Raw genomic sequence first — 13,409 nt, 5'->3', positions numbered from 1 at the left:
GAAACTCCCACCCTTCCTGCCAAAGCTAAAATATCTGAGTGGGCAAAATAATAATATTTCCCTTAGGGAAATAAAATGCTCCAGGGTGGAGGAGAACCATCAAAGTTCTGGTCATGGGACCTGGTGTACCCTTCCGCCTATGCCGGCCACATCAGCATTCTTCCCTTAAGTTCCATATTTGGTGATGTTGACCTGAGAACTTGGATGAAGAAAAGGCAACAGGTTAAATGCATACATTGTATGATTTAATTAATTAATCAATTCCCTATTAAAGAAAATGGTAACATAACAGCATTATGGAGCCAGAAAAATGTTTTGGCTAGCCAATACAGAAATCTTCTGGCTTATATACATTTTACCGTGAGAAAGGAATTCTCTTAGTTAATCATAAATTTAGTAAGACAAGACAATTAACAAAGCAATGTCAGTTGGGCCTTGCGATTCCAGGCTGCGTGTCTATGTCTCAGTGACGTAGGACAAGGAGAAAATCCCACCACTCTGATGACAGACATCCTGCTGACACAGGAAAGGGTACCTTTAACAAAGTTTCAGGACATCTGTGTTTTTCCTTACCACTAAGATGGCAGGAGAAGGGTCCGGTAAGGAAGTCCCATTTGTTTGCTTGACACCAAAAGGCATTCTCAGAGTTTAACAAAGGAGACTATTAGGTCCAGGCTCTCCTTAATTCAAACTTTGGCCCTTACTAAAGTCCAAAATTTATATTAAATATTACCAGTAACAAAAACGAGCCTTTCTGTGTTCTTTGTCTCTGGGGTAGATTCCTGCACTTCGACTGTCCACCTGGATCCCCAGCCAATGGGAAGAAAAGCTAGTGGGCATTACGGACTATATAATGTTGCTCAGGTGCACACCCTTGCTGACACCACCCATGGTCTCATGGGAAGTGCCCCTTCTCAGGAGATTGTAATAAATTCCTTTTTGCCTTCTACCTTGAGAAGCATCTGAGTTTAATCTGAGCAAGGGTCACTGTATCTTTATCTTACAACCAAATTAAGTTTAAAGGCCTGAACCTACAACTAGCCAGTAGCGAGAATGTTTCATCTTGGGCTTTCTGACTTAGCTGGACGAGAACAAAGGCTGGGAGCTGCTTCAGCACCTAGCCATGTCCTGGCAAAAATCCTTTCTTCTTCAAGGGCTCCAGTCTGTCCTTCTCTTCACTTCCTCCGTCCTATTCCTTGCCCCTTTCTTCCCTCCCCTTCCCCTTGAAGGCCTCTGATCTGGGGAAACTGACGGCACCTAGATGCAATCTTTTCTCCTCGCCTTCCCCTTACCTGCCTTAGCCCTGAGGAAGGCAGCCTCTGTTCAAGCCTCCGTTGCCTCCCTCCTCCCTATCCCTCCTCCCCATTCCCTCTCCCCACTTTCCTTTAAGGACTCTGGTCTTGAAGAGGACAGTTACAATCCACCTAAGAACTAGAGGCCTTGAGCTTATTCCCATAGGTCCTGTTTCTTTAAGATACTCAGAAACTTTGGGGCATCAAGGCTCCCCACCCCTCCAACGACCACAGGGGTGCTCTGAGCAAAGGCTGTAGGATTCCCCTTTACTATCAGGTCTTGAATTCTTGCAACCTCTTTGTCTCAGAATAATAATAGCCAATTCATGATGAGGATTTCTAGCAAGCTTCTAATTGCCTTCTCTCTCTGGGTTGTTTTTTTGTGAGCTCAGTTTGTATTTGTCCTGATGTCAATCTGTCCGTCAGTATATGTCCCTGTCCATATCGTGTGTGCTTTGAATGTCTATTATCTTGTAAGATTTAAATGCAAGCAGCCAGACTTTAGGGGCTGCAGCTAGGAAAATAGACAAAATTTTAACACTTTTCTTTGTTATTCTGGTCTGGCCAACCTGGAATTACAATGGAAAGTTGGATCATCTTAGGTAAAATCATTTTAGCATATTTGTACGTTGTGAGATTAATCATAAAACATTTCAGGAACTGATCATTTGAAATAACTCCTAAGATTGTGGGTAGCCCACCTTTCTAGGTAAAGTCTGGAAATGCCACCTAGGTCCTAGACATTCCGCTCACCCTGTCCCAACACCTGCATATCGCCTTAGGGGCTCAGTAAATACTGCTGCTGTGGGAGGTTGGGGGAAATGTGGAAGAATCAGGCCTGTAGTGAGCATTCTTTAAACTCTGCCTACAAAAATCACTACTGGGACATCGGTTTCTCTGCTCTTGGTAAGCTTCACTTCTTTGTTCCAGTTGCAAAAAAGTATTTTATCTCTGTTTGACCCATTTTCTGATTTGTAAAAATAATTGTGCTTGTTGTTATGGGATCAAAATGATAAAATGATTGTAAAATGCTTAACATAATGACTGGTATATGTTACATACAACATTATTATCTCTCTAATGTAATTGTTACCTTTGAAGTGGTTTTAATTGCTAAAAGTAATAACACCAATAATTTCTGGAAATGCAAATTATACCATCTGCAGTTATTGTTGTGTTAAAACTGTTTCTAGGATTGTATTTCTGAATTCCTCTTAGATTGTGAAAATTGAGTGACCACTGTAATCTAGAAATGGTGTTAGACAAAGCAATTTTTAATCTGAATTTTGTCAAAGATGTTGGGAAAATTGTGTAACACCAGTTATGTTACTTTATCACTCCTGCTAACTTTGTCTTGTAATGTTTTGTAATGGCCATTTAGAAAACAAGGTATTTTCACCCTTGTCTGTTAAAAAAGTTAAAAGCTAAACAATTTGGCTATCTTCTGTAAAGTTGTAGGATTGTTAACTAAGTTATTTGGGATTACTGTTTTAATACTGAAATCTAAAATTGTTAAGTGATTCCTGTGTATGGAAAGGAGGGAATGGAATGAAAATTTTATTTAAATTCCCTCTGCCCATTCAGAACAGTCCCACAGTGGAGTGAAAACTTTATTTAAATTCCTTCTGTTCATTCAGAACAGTCCTCCCATTCCTGTGGGCAAGATCATCAGTCTTAGTAAAGGAATTTGGTTGGTTAATGCAAATTCTAAACAATGAATATTACTTGCATAGAAGTTGTAATAATAATTGGCTTTTACATCAGTAAAGTTTTAAATTTGAGAAGGAGAGATGTTAAATGGAATCCCTTATGTGTGTGTGTAAATCTTTATTGTTTATTGTAACTCCAAGAGAGTGGAAATAACTGTTTATCTGACTCTAAGCTGTGATTAGTGAGACTTGCTGTTTAAGGTAAAAGGCATTTGGGACCATAACTATTTTGGGGGGTTTTGAGTTTGAATTTGGGTGTAGTTGTCCGTATTAAATCAGTGTCTGAGACAAATGCCACAAGCTACTCAGAGGGAATGTGATCCTGTACTGTTAACAGGTGAAGTTTGTATCTGGAAAGGAAACACCAAGGGGACAGTTCTAGACTCAATCTAGGATGGGATCCCCCTGGCTCAGTTTCCCTATTGTGTTCCTTTAAAAAGGAATGTTTCTCACCTGTCTATTCCTGCGTCTGGCTACGAAATAGATACCGCATCATTGGAGAATTTCACTCCCATCTGAATTCAAACAGAGTAAAGAATGTTTTATCCTGTCACATTTGGTTTGTCACATGTCCCTGCTTTTTCCTTCTATAGCAAATTTCTGTGGTCAGTAACAAGTGACCAGCAAAACATGTGAACCTTTTGTGTAATCTTACTGGTAAAGCTAACATTATTTTTATCTGAAATTAGAACATGTGCAGAAATTTTTGTAAACTACTTAAGACTCACCTTAAGATGTTCCCATTGTTAAAAAAAAAAAAAGGGATTTAAAAAGCAACAGTGTTTTTCTGTGAGTCAGTCTCTTACATCTAGGAATACTGCAATAATTAAGAATTCAGTTTGTTATAATACTTTGGAAATTCATATAACTTAAGAGCATATTTGTAACAACTCAGCTTTAATGAATTCCAGTTTTAAGGGTTTATTTTTGCTTAAGAAAAAAAGAGATATCAAGCATTTTAGAAGTATCCAACTAGTTTCCTTCATAAATATTTAGTGAATATCAAAATAAAGTTTCAACTGTTTTTAAGAAAGGGAAATACTTTTAGAAAAAAAATGTTTTGAAAAATCATGTGTGATTCTTGGAGGCCTACTAAAATTTCAAAAATAATATACTGTTAAATTAAACTGTTTTGATCTGAATTTGTAGTCATTCTATGGTCTAAGTCAGAGTTAAAATTTGCGTGTGAATTTTTATTATATGTAAAAGATTTAATTCCAGGAAGAATAACAACTTGTGAAACAAAGACATAATTCCATCAAATTGTAAGTTTAGTCATTAACCTCCTTGCTTTGTTTAAGCTGGAAGAGGATTCCGGTACAGTTATGCTAGTGAAAAATAATAACTTAGGAGCTATCTTGTCTTATGGTTAAAATGCAAAAGCAAATGGAATAATCTGGATAATAGGATTGAGAGACTGTTGTCTTTATGGGGAATTGATTAATTAATTAAATCATAAAATGTATGCATTTAGCCTGTTGCCTTTTCTCTAACCAAGTTTTCAGGTCAACACCCCTCACCTTCATATCCAAGCTGCTAGTGAGTCTGACTGCCTCAGCTCTTTCGCCACTCCAGTCCATCGTTTATTCATCCATTTAACTCATTTTACTAAAATGTGGTTCTGACCATATCAAGTCTCCATACTTAGCAGTCTCCAGTGTCTTCAGGATCAAATACAAAATGCTCATTCAAAGCCATTCTTAGCCTGACCCTCCTCATATTCTCCCCATCTTTTTACTCCTTACTTTCCAACACATACTCTTCTGATCAGTGTCACTGCCCTCAAGGCTGTTCTGTGAACAAGAGCCTTCATCTTCCAACTCCTGGAAACTTTCTTTCATGCCTGAAACACTTCTTGCTTCTTGAGAAAGCCTTTCCAAGTTCCTCTTAATTCTTGTGCCTCACTTGTGTTGATTATCTCCTATTAATCCTAGAAATAGTTTTCTTTGTATGTATTTATTTGCTTTTCTCTCCCATTAGATTATAAGCTGCTTGAGGGCAGAGGTTGTCTTTTGCCTCTTTTTGTATCCCTAGTGCTTAGCACAGTGCCTGGGGCACATAGTAGGTGCTCAACATTTATTGAATTGCATAGTCCCTTAATGTTACTCTCTCATATTTACCATTTTATATTTCACTCTAAATTCTAGGTTTTTTTTTTTTAATCTGAAATACTTGGAAATATTCTTTCATTAAAATTTCATTCTCCCCCTTCTGAGATAATACTGACCTTTACTGGTTACATTTTTCTTGGTTTTCAGCCTTTTGGAGAATTGTTTTCCAAGTGCCCTACTCTATATAGTGGTAAGAGCTTTCTTTTTTTTTTTTTTTCTTTTTCTTACTTTAGACTCAAACACCTCAATACAAATACACAGCAGAGAAAAGAACCAAAACCATATCATAAACTTAAATATTGGAATTTAAATACAAAGTTAAAAAGAAAAAAAAGCATGTCTTGCATAGCAGCCAACAATAAATTTCCATTTCAAGAAAGCCTATATAAATAAATAATCCTTGTTGCATTGAAAATTGTCGATCTTTTCCATGATGAGTTCTTTTGTTCTCTGCTGTGCACTGTTTAACTTTATTTCTTTCCCCTCCCCTAGAGTGTTAAAGTTTAGATATGTTTCTCTATAGCTATAGATATATACATATGTGCTTTCCCAAACATATTCTATTCCTGATGTTTTTTGTTTTTATTTTTGCATATCTTGTTTCCTAACCCATCTGCCTCTTCTACTTTACTTCTATCCACTACCTTGCCCTCCTATTACTTGCCTACTCCCCTCCAAGGATTCCCTCCCCCTCCCCTCTAAAGATCCCTCCCTTGAACTCTTCCCCCTCCCTGTGCCTCTACTGTTTTATTTCCTCTGAATTTAGAAGACTTTAACACACTTCTAAATACATATGAATTGTCCCCTCTTAAACCCATTCCCATTGAAAGTAAGTTACCAGAACTACCATCCTTTCTCCCCCATCTAATTTCTCAGTCTAGATTCTTTCACTCTTGCACCTCATTGGTATAAAATAATTACTCTTTTTAGCTCTTCCTAAATTGCTTTACTTTTTAAATTCATCTACTCAGGTTTTCCCCAGTCTTACTTGTGAGCTGACCAATTATTAATAAGAATCTTAGACATACATTCTACATCTACATATTTGTATGCATATATATGTACATATATAGTAAAAATAAACAATAAATAATACATAAAAATGTATATATATATGTACATGTATATACATATATAGTAAAAATATAATAAAAATAAATCACAGTAAAATGTCCTTATGAATTCCTTCCCATTGTTGACCTGAAAATTTGGTTAGAGACAAGGCAACAGGCTAAATGCATACATTTTATAATTTAATTAATTAATCAATTCCCCATAAAGAAAACAGTTACATAGCGCTGTGGAGTCAGAGGTGACTCTGACTACCTAGTACAGAAAACATCTGTCTTAAGTACATTTTGCCATGAGAAGGAAACTCTCCTAATTAAGCAAATCATAAGTTCAGTAAGACAAGACAATTAACAAAGCAATGTCAGTCAAATCTTGAGATTCCAAGCTGGGTAAACATATGTCTCAGGTGATAAGGAAGGAAGGAAATCCCATCACTAGTAAGTGGCAGGCTTCCTGCCCCAAACAGGTAACTGACACAGGAAAGGGCAAACAATGTTCAATAGAAACCCAGGATGCCTATTTTTTTTTTTTTTACCATTAATATGCCATAACATAGTACGTGTCTATAGATAATAAGATACAAAGGAAAGTCCCATTATTCAAGATAGTGTCTTAGGTTAAAGGTCTCCCAAGGAGTGCAGAGTCAGCTTTGGCTGGCTTTTGCTGACATAGGAAGAGGCATTCTCTGAGTTTGCTTCAGAGAGAACAAAGAGATTATTCCAAAATTTTATATTAAACATTATCACGATGAATCAGTCTTTGGTATGTACCTTATATTTCTCTTGGTTCTTGTATGTCAAATCTTCTTTTAAGTTCAGCATTCTTTTAAACAAAGTCTTGAAAGTCTGAGAGTTTATGCAATATCCATTTTTTTTTTCATTCAGGATAATATGTAACTGTGCCTGAGTACGACATTTTTGGCTGGAGCCCCAGTTCTTCTGCTCTTTGATATCTGATTGTTCCAAGATCTGAGGTTCCTTTGATGTCTCTGCTGCTAGGTTTTGTGTGATTCTACTTGTGGCAGCACCGTATTTAAATTGTTTTAATCCTGATGCTTTTAACCCTTGAGCTGGGGGTTTGGGAATTTGACTTTGATACTCCTATGACTCTTCCTCATAGGATTTCTTTTAACTGGTGATCAATGAACTTTTCTATTTCTACTTTCCCCCATTGTTCTCTCTCCTAGTTTCTGGCTTCTGCATCTGTCTCTGTGTTTCTCTCTTCTCTCACTCTGTCTCTCTCTCACTGTGTGCCACAAGTTGATTTGCCCAGGTTCAAACAGGTAGTGTTTGCTTCCACAAAGGCAAATGTGTAAATAACGGAAGAAGTATTAATTGCTCATGGGGAGGCCAAATAAACATAATGAATGCTTGTCAATACATAGCCTGAGTGTGTTTGCTCTTCATGGAGACCAAACCTCATCCTGGGATTTTTTCTTCCGTCGTCTTCACAGATTGTCTCAGGAAGACTCCAGTTGTGCCCCTATTCTCACTTAACTACATCCGTGCTTTGTTTGTTCACCCTAAGGTGCCATTTTAACTGTATCGAGGTGGAAAGCTCTTGAGAGCTTGGAATTTTCTGACCTACTCTGCCATCTTCCCAGAATCCTCTCCCAAAGCTCAGTCATAAATGAAATCTTTTATTAGTGTGTGTAATCATACAAAATGAATTCTCTTACTACCCAAACCCCTACCTCCTCCCTTAAAAAAGAAAAGCCTTCATTCTGCACTTAGTGCAGAGTTCTGTGTAGAGTTCAGATGGCATGTTTCCTCATGAGTTCTTTGGAATTGTGGTGGTCATTATTTTTTTTTGCATCCCTTTATGCTTCTTTGCAGTTTTTTCTGAAACCGTCTTATTTATTGCTTCTTGTAGCACAATTGTATTCTGTCACTTACATAGACCATAATTTGTTCAACATTTACAGACTCATGGGTGTCCTTCAATTCCCAATTCTTTGCCACCACAAAATGAGCTGCTATAAAGATTTTTGTTTAGATCCAAAAGATGGATACTTTTCCCACCCCACTTCTTTCCCACCAATTTTACCTGAATTGGTTTCTTTTGTGCAAAAACTTTTTCACTCTACCTGCTCTCACTAGAAACTCTCTCTGTCTTATTTGGCCATGAACTCTTATGCATAGATATGTCAGGTGATTCCCATGCTCCACTGATTTGTTTATGTTGTCACTATTTGTATTGAAATTATGCATCCATTTTGAGCTCATCTTGGTATATATGTGAGATGTTGGTCTAAATCCAATTTTCTCAGCAGTTCTTATCCAGAGCTCGAGTTGCTGGGACCTTTGGGCTCGTCAAAAATTTAATTGCCTAATCTGCTTCACTGATCAACCACTCTATTTCTCACCCATTACTGAATTGTTTGGAAAACGGCAGCTTTGTAATGTAACTTGAGATGTGGCATTTCTTGACTTTTTGATGTTGTACCTTTTGTTGTTGGAGGTAAGTTTTATAATTAGTCGCTGTTTGTTTGGCATGGCGCCATTTAAGCTAATTTAGGTAGGACTGACATGTTTATTATGTTTCTTTGGCCCTCCTCCATGAGCAATTAATATTTCTTCCATTATTTACGTCTGCCTTTATTTGTGTAAGCAAACACTAGGTGTTTGAACCTGGGCAAATCATTTAACCCCTGTTTGCCTCAATTTCCTCTTCTATAAAATGGGGAAATGATAGCATCAAACCTGTGGAAACATGTCTTTCAAAATTAATTGCTCTTATAGTGTTAGAATACAAATCATTCTCCTAGTTGTGCTCACTTTACTGTATCAATCCCGTTAAGGTGAATCGCTCCTTGCTTAATTTCTTTTAAGTACTCTATTCCATTCAGATGTCACTATGAATATTTTTTTTGTACCTATAGAACATTTTTCTTGTGGACATTTAGGCTTATTGGTGCTGTTGCTCATTCAGACAATATGCATAGTTTAGTGAATTTTGAAACATCGTTCTAAATTTTTTCCCCCCACAATGATCGTTCCAGTTCATAGTCTTACTAACAGGACATTAATTTGATTTTCCCTAATTTGATTACCTTGATTTCCTCTGCCCCTACAGTTTTCGGGAAAGAGAAAAAAATGCTGGTTGACTGGGGAGAAAGACTTTTTTAAAAACACTTCCAGTAGTTGAACTTTGTTGTCTCAGTAATAATTAATGATAATTATAGTGGTGGTAGTGGAAGAGAAGCAACAACAATAACACTTACAATATCTAGCTCTTATATAGCTCTTTAAGATACACATAGTGCTTTACAAATATTATTTGATCCTTACATCAACTCTGGTACTATTATTCCCATTTAACAGATGAGGGAAGTGAGGCAAACAGAAGTTAAGTGATTTGCCCAGGTGCATACAGCTAGCTTCTGGAGAATGGGAATTATCTTGCTTTTTGTATTGTATTCTGTAAAAACAAGCACCCTGACACATCCAGGAGGAGCTGCTTGTACAGGTTCTTGGATCTGCTTTTGTAAAAGGAAGGACAACTTTTGAGGGGTCAACAATTACTTTAATCAAGCACCTATATCATTCACTAAGTCCAGGGGGAAAAGTCAGCACCCTGGACTTCAGAGAAAACACAGAGAAATAAAGATCAACAGACAGGGCTTCCAGCTACCTGACTATAAGCAGTACCTACATCACAGATGTAATCTACAGATCAACAGACAAATACATAGTTACCAGAGAGGGAAAGGCCAGCATCTGGGTTTTCAAAACTGGGGAGCTCCTTAGTGACTGTGCAGACTCTTGTATGGCACACAAACCTTCTAAGCCCCAAAGTAAAACCTCACCTCAGAGTATATATACAATTTACAGAGCCAGAGTGCATCTCAACAGTGGAGAAGCAGTGCATTAGAAATTAACAAAAGGTGTGGGTCTCCCCTAATCAAGCTTCCCTTAAAGGGCAAGCCCATTAATGGGTGAGGAAGATCTTTAACTCTCTGATTAACCTTACATAGTTAGCACACTGTTGGTCACATAATAAGTATTGAGTACATGCCTATTTGTTAATTTATTCATTCAGTCTGAAGGTGTCAAGCCTTTTTAAAAAAAGTTTTAAGCAAAAGTAGAAGAATTAACCATTTTTCAGCATTAGCAATTAATCCAAGCAGAAATATTTTATTATGCTTTGGGTTAAATATTATAAACCCCAGTGCTTTTACTATAAATGACATAGAAAAGTTGTTTTTATCCTATTCATATTAATTTATGAACGAATTTTTATAGCTAGGTTATCAGATAATCTTTAGGTGCAATATAAGCAAAATTATAAATCACTTTTTATACAAATCAAATCAGATTGAAATAACAGGGCTAACATAATAAAAATGACAAAAGTCATTAGGAAAAACAAAAAGTCAAGAATATGAAAGAAAATGACAAAAAAAAATTAAAGGAAGGATGTTTAGCAGTACCAGATCTTTAACTGTATTATAAGGGAGTAATTATCATAACTATCTGGGATGGGTGGAAGAATAGACATACAATTTACAGCAGCAAATAAGTGACATATTTTACAACTGTGAAGAAATAAGATTTGGGGATACGAATTCATTATTTGGTAGAAGATGGAAAAACTGAAAAACAGCAGGACAGAAACTGGGCACAGATCAAATATCTCACACCATCTACCAAAATGGATATGTGACCCAGATATAAAGAGATTTTACAAGAAAATCAGAAGAATGTGGAACACATAATTTATCAGACTTATGTCAAAGGCAGTTTTCCAGTGAAGACATCAGAACAATTTATCAGCAAATTAAAGTGCTATAAATCATTACTGATTAGAAAAATGCAAGTTAAAACAGCCTTGAGTTATCAGTTTATGCCTAGCAGATTTTAACCGAATAAGTGATTCTTTTTTTGGTCTAAGTATCCAAATCAGCTATAACAGACATATGAATAGTGGTGCTATCTGCGTTCAGAGAAAGAACTGAAAAATTTTACAGCTGTATATACATCCATACTACATACAGATAGGCAGATAATACACACACACACCTATTTGTGTCTAGGACATCTAGTGGGTTGAGGGAAGAAAAGAATGAAATTTACATGATAATTTCTATATTTGAAAGGAATGGCAAGTTGTGCATTTGTAGCTTCATGTGCAACCATCTTTTTTATTCTACTATTGTAGAAATGCTTGATTATACTGTAAATTAAAAAGAAAATGTTTAAATGTAAAAAAATGTTAAATTATACTTCACATTTTTTAAACTTAATTATTACAAAAGGCATATCAAGGGCACTTATGTTTATTATTGATTTATTAATTTATTAATGAAAAAATTGTCTCATACTAGCCAAAACAAATTGATTCATTTGGATTTCTTCTGTAGTTATTCTCTTCTGGCACAGTTCAACTTACAACAACATCACGGGCTGAATTTGGTGATTTTGATATTAAAACTGTGCTTCAGGAGATTAAGCGAGGAAAACGGATGGTACGTACCTTTCTGTTTTTCAAAACTGATTCAGGTTAACCTGGCCAGTGTTTTATATTAAAAGCTTTTGGAAAATGATCACATTGGCCTCAACGGTAACTTAACAGCTACTTTTCTTCCTTTATTCACAGCCTCTGTTTCTCAAAGTTGTAAAAAATGGAATCATGTGGGCAGTTTTTTCCCAAACAAATAGACACATATGTGAGTACATATGTGTAGCGGATGTAGGCATAGAATATATCGTACAGAGTTGTGAGAAATTGTACTCTGTTATTTAAATTAATTTTAACTATTTGGCACTCTCATAACCTCATGAAGGGTCCTGGAAAAGAGGAGAAACATTTCTTTTCAATTAATATTTTTACATTTTACATTCAACTTACTTTTATTTTATCTTTTGTAATGTGTTTATAGCTGTCTTAGACACATTTTTCTTTTATTTAAAGATAATTGCAGTTTCTTCTGTCCTTATGAATGCATTGTTTTTATGAGTTATATCTTATACAGATATAATGATCTTCACATAATCTGGGTACATTTTTGAAATGAAGAAAGCAAATTATTTGAAATATGTATAGTTAACAGATAGAAATTCTGTAACTTTTCTTAGAAGCCTGGTAACTTTTTTAAAACATTGAAGCACTACACTTAAGAGATGCCTTTCAAAACCTAAAACATATATATGTAACGCAAAACAACTTTTCTTACTGGGCAAATTTCTTTTTTTATTAGGCATTATTTATCTTATTTATGTTAGAGTATTAAGTTTTGGTAGGAAAACTGCTCCTGAATATAAGCAACAAGGTGGTTTCCAATAAATATTTAATAATTATTAGAAGGATCAAGAAACCACTTTATAATACGGTTTTGATAAAGATGATTATCCCAAAGCATTACAGTAGTTTGACTGTGCTGTTTTAAATATCTGAATTAAGGTAGTTCAATTATGTCATACAGGAATTATGAACTTAACTTAAATCCTAGTAAGGACACTCTTTTCTATCTCTTGTAACAGAAGTGTACCCTCTGTGGTCAACCTGGTGCAACTATTGGATGTGAGATAAAAGCCTGTGTGAAAACATACCATTACCACTGTGGAGTACAAGACAAAGCTAAATATATTGAAAATATGTCACGAGGAATTTACAAGTAAGCCACCAAATGATCCTTTACAAAATGCCAGTCCCTTCTTTTGAGTTGTATGAGAACTTTATTCCAGACTCCTTCCAAACATAGCTCTGAAGAGTCTGAATTGAGAGAAATAATTGAGAGAAAATCTACTTTAACGAAATATTTTTTAGTAACTCTGCTATTTGGTAAATTCTGGACTTTCAAGGGAAAAGAAGGCTATTCTCACTCATTCATGATTTTCCCTTCTCTTGTGTCCTTTCCTCTCACATATTAAGCAGACTTTGAAATCTTGCTCTGGGTCTCATCTCTCAACTACAATAGCTCTTTTCAGTGCTTTTCTTATTAGTCAGATCTGCAGTGTTTTCTTAGTCCTGATCTTCCTTGAACTATCTGCTTGTTGATCACCCTCTGGATGTTTTCTTAAATTCTTTGAGTTTTTTGTAATATTGTTCTCTCCTTTTTCTCCAACCTCACTGTTCCAGCCTGTATTTCAGTCTTTCATCCCTAGCTGCCATTTGAACATTTCAAACTGGATGTCTTGGAGATAGCTCAAATTCAGCATGTTTGGAAGATAATTTATCTATCTTTTCCCTCAAATTCACTCCTCTAACGAACTTTCTTGTCTCTG

The 13,409-nt window shown here is 35.9% G+C and overlaps 1 protein-coding gene across 7 annotated transcripts in view; it reads left to right on the top strand.

The window, feature by feature from the left end:
• The window catches only part of LOC140517018 (PHD finger protein 6-like), a 46,074-nt gene that overhangs the window by 24,859 nt on the left and 7,806 nt on the right, over positions 1 to 13,409 (top strand). For all 7 annotated transcript variants that reach the window (XR_011971440.1, XM_072627860.1, XM_072627863.1 and 4 more), the window contains 2 exons: positions 11,546 to 11,650; positions 12,666 to 12,799. Coding sequence is in view for 6 of the 7 variants with exons in the window: in XM_072627860.1 (XP_072483961.1) it covers positions 11,546 to 11,650; positions 12,666 to 12,799 (239 nt within the window). In the remaining variant the exon portion in view is untranslated. The remainder of the gene's footprint in view (positions 1 to 11,545; positions 11,651 to 12,665; positions 12,800 to 13,409) is intronic.

This window comes from Notamacropus eugenii (assembly GCF_028372415.1).
Source record: "Notamacropus eugenii isolate mMacEug1 chromosome Y unlocalized genomic scaffold, mMacEug1.pri_v2 SUPER_Y_unloc_7, whole genome shotgun sequence".
NCBI classification, from domain to species: Eukaryota; Metazoa; Chordata; class Mammalia; order Diprotodontia; family Macropodidae; genus Notamacropus; species Notamacropus eugenii.
The sequence above is the reverse complement of the archived record's forward strand: the minus strand, read 5'-3'. Positions and strand labels throughout refer to the sequence as shown.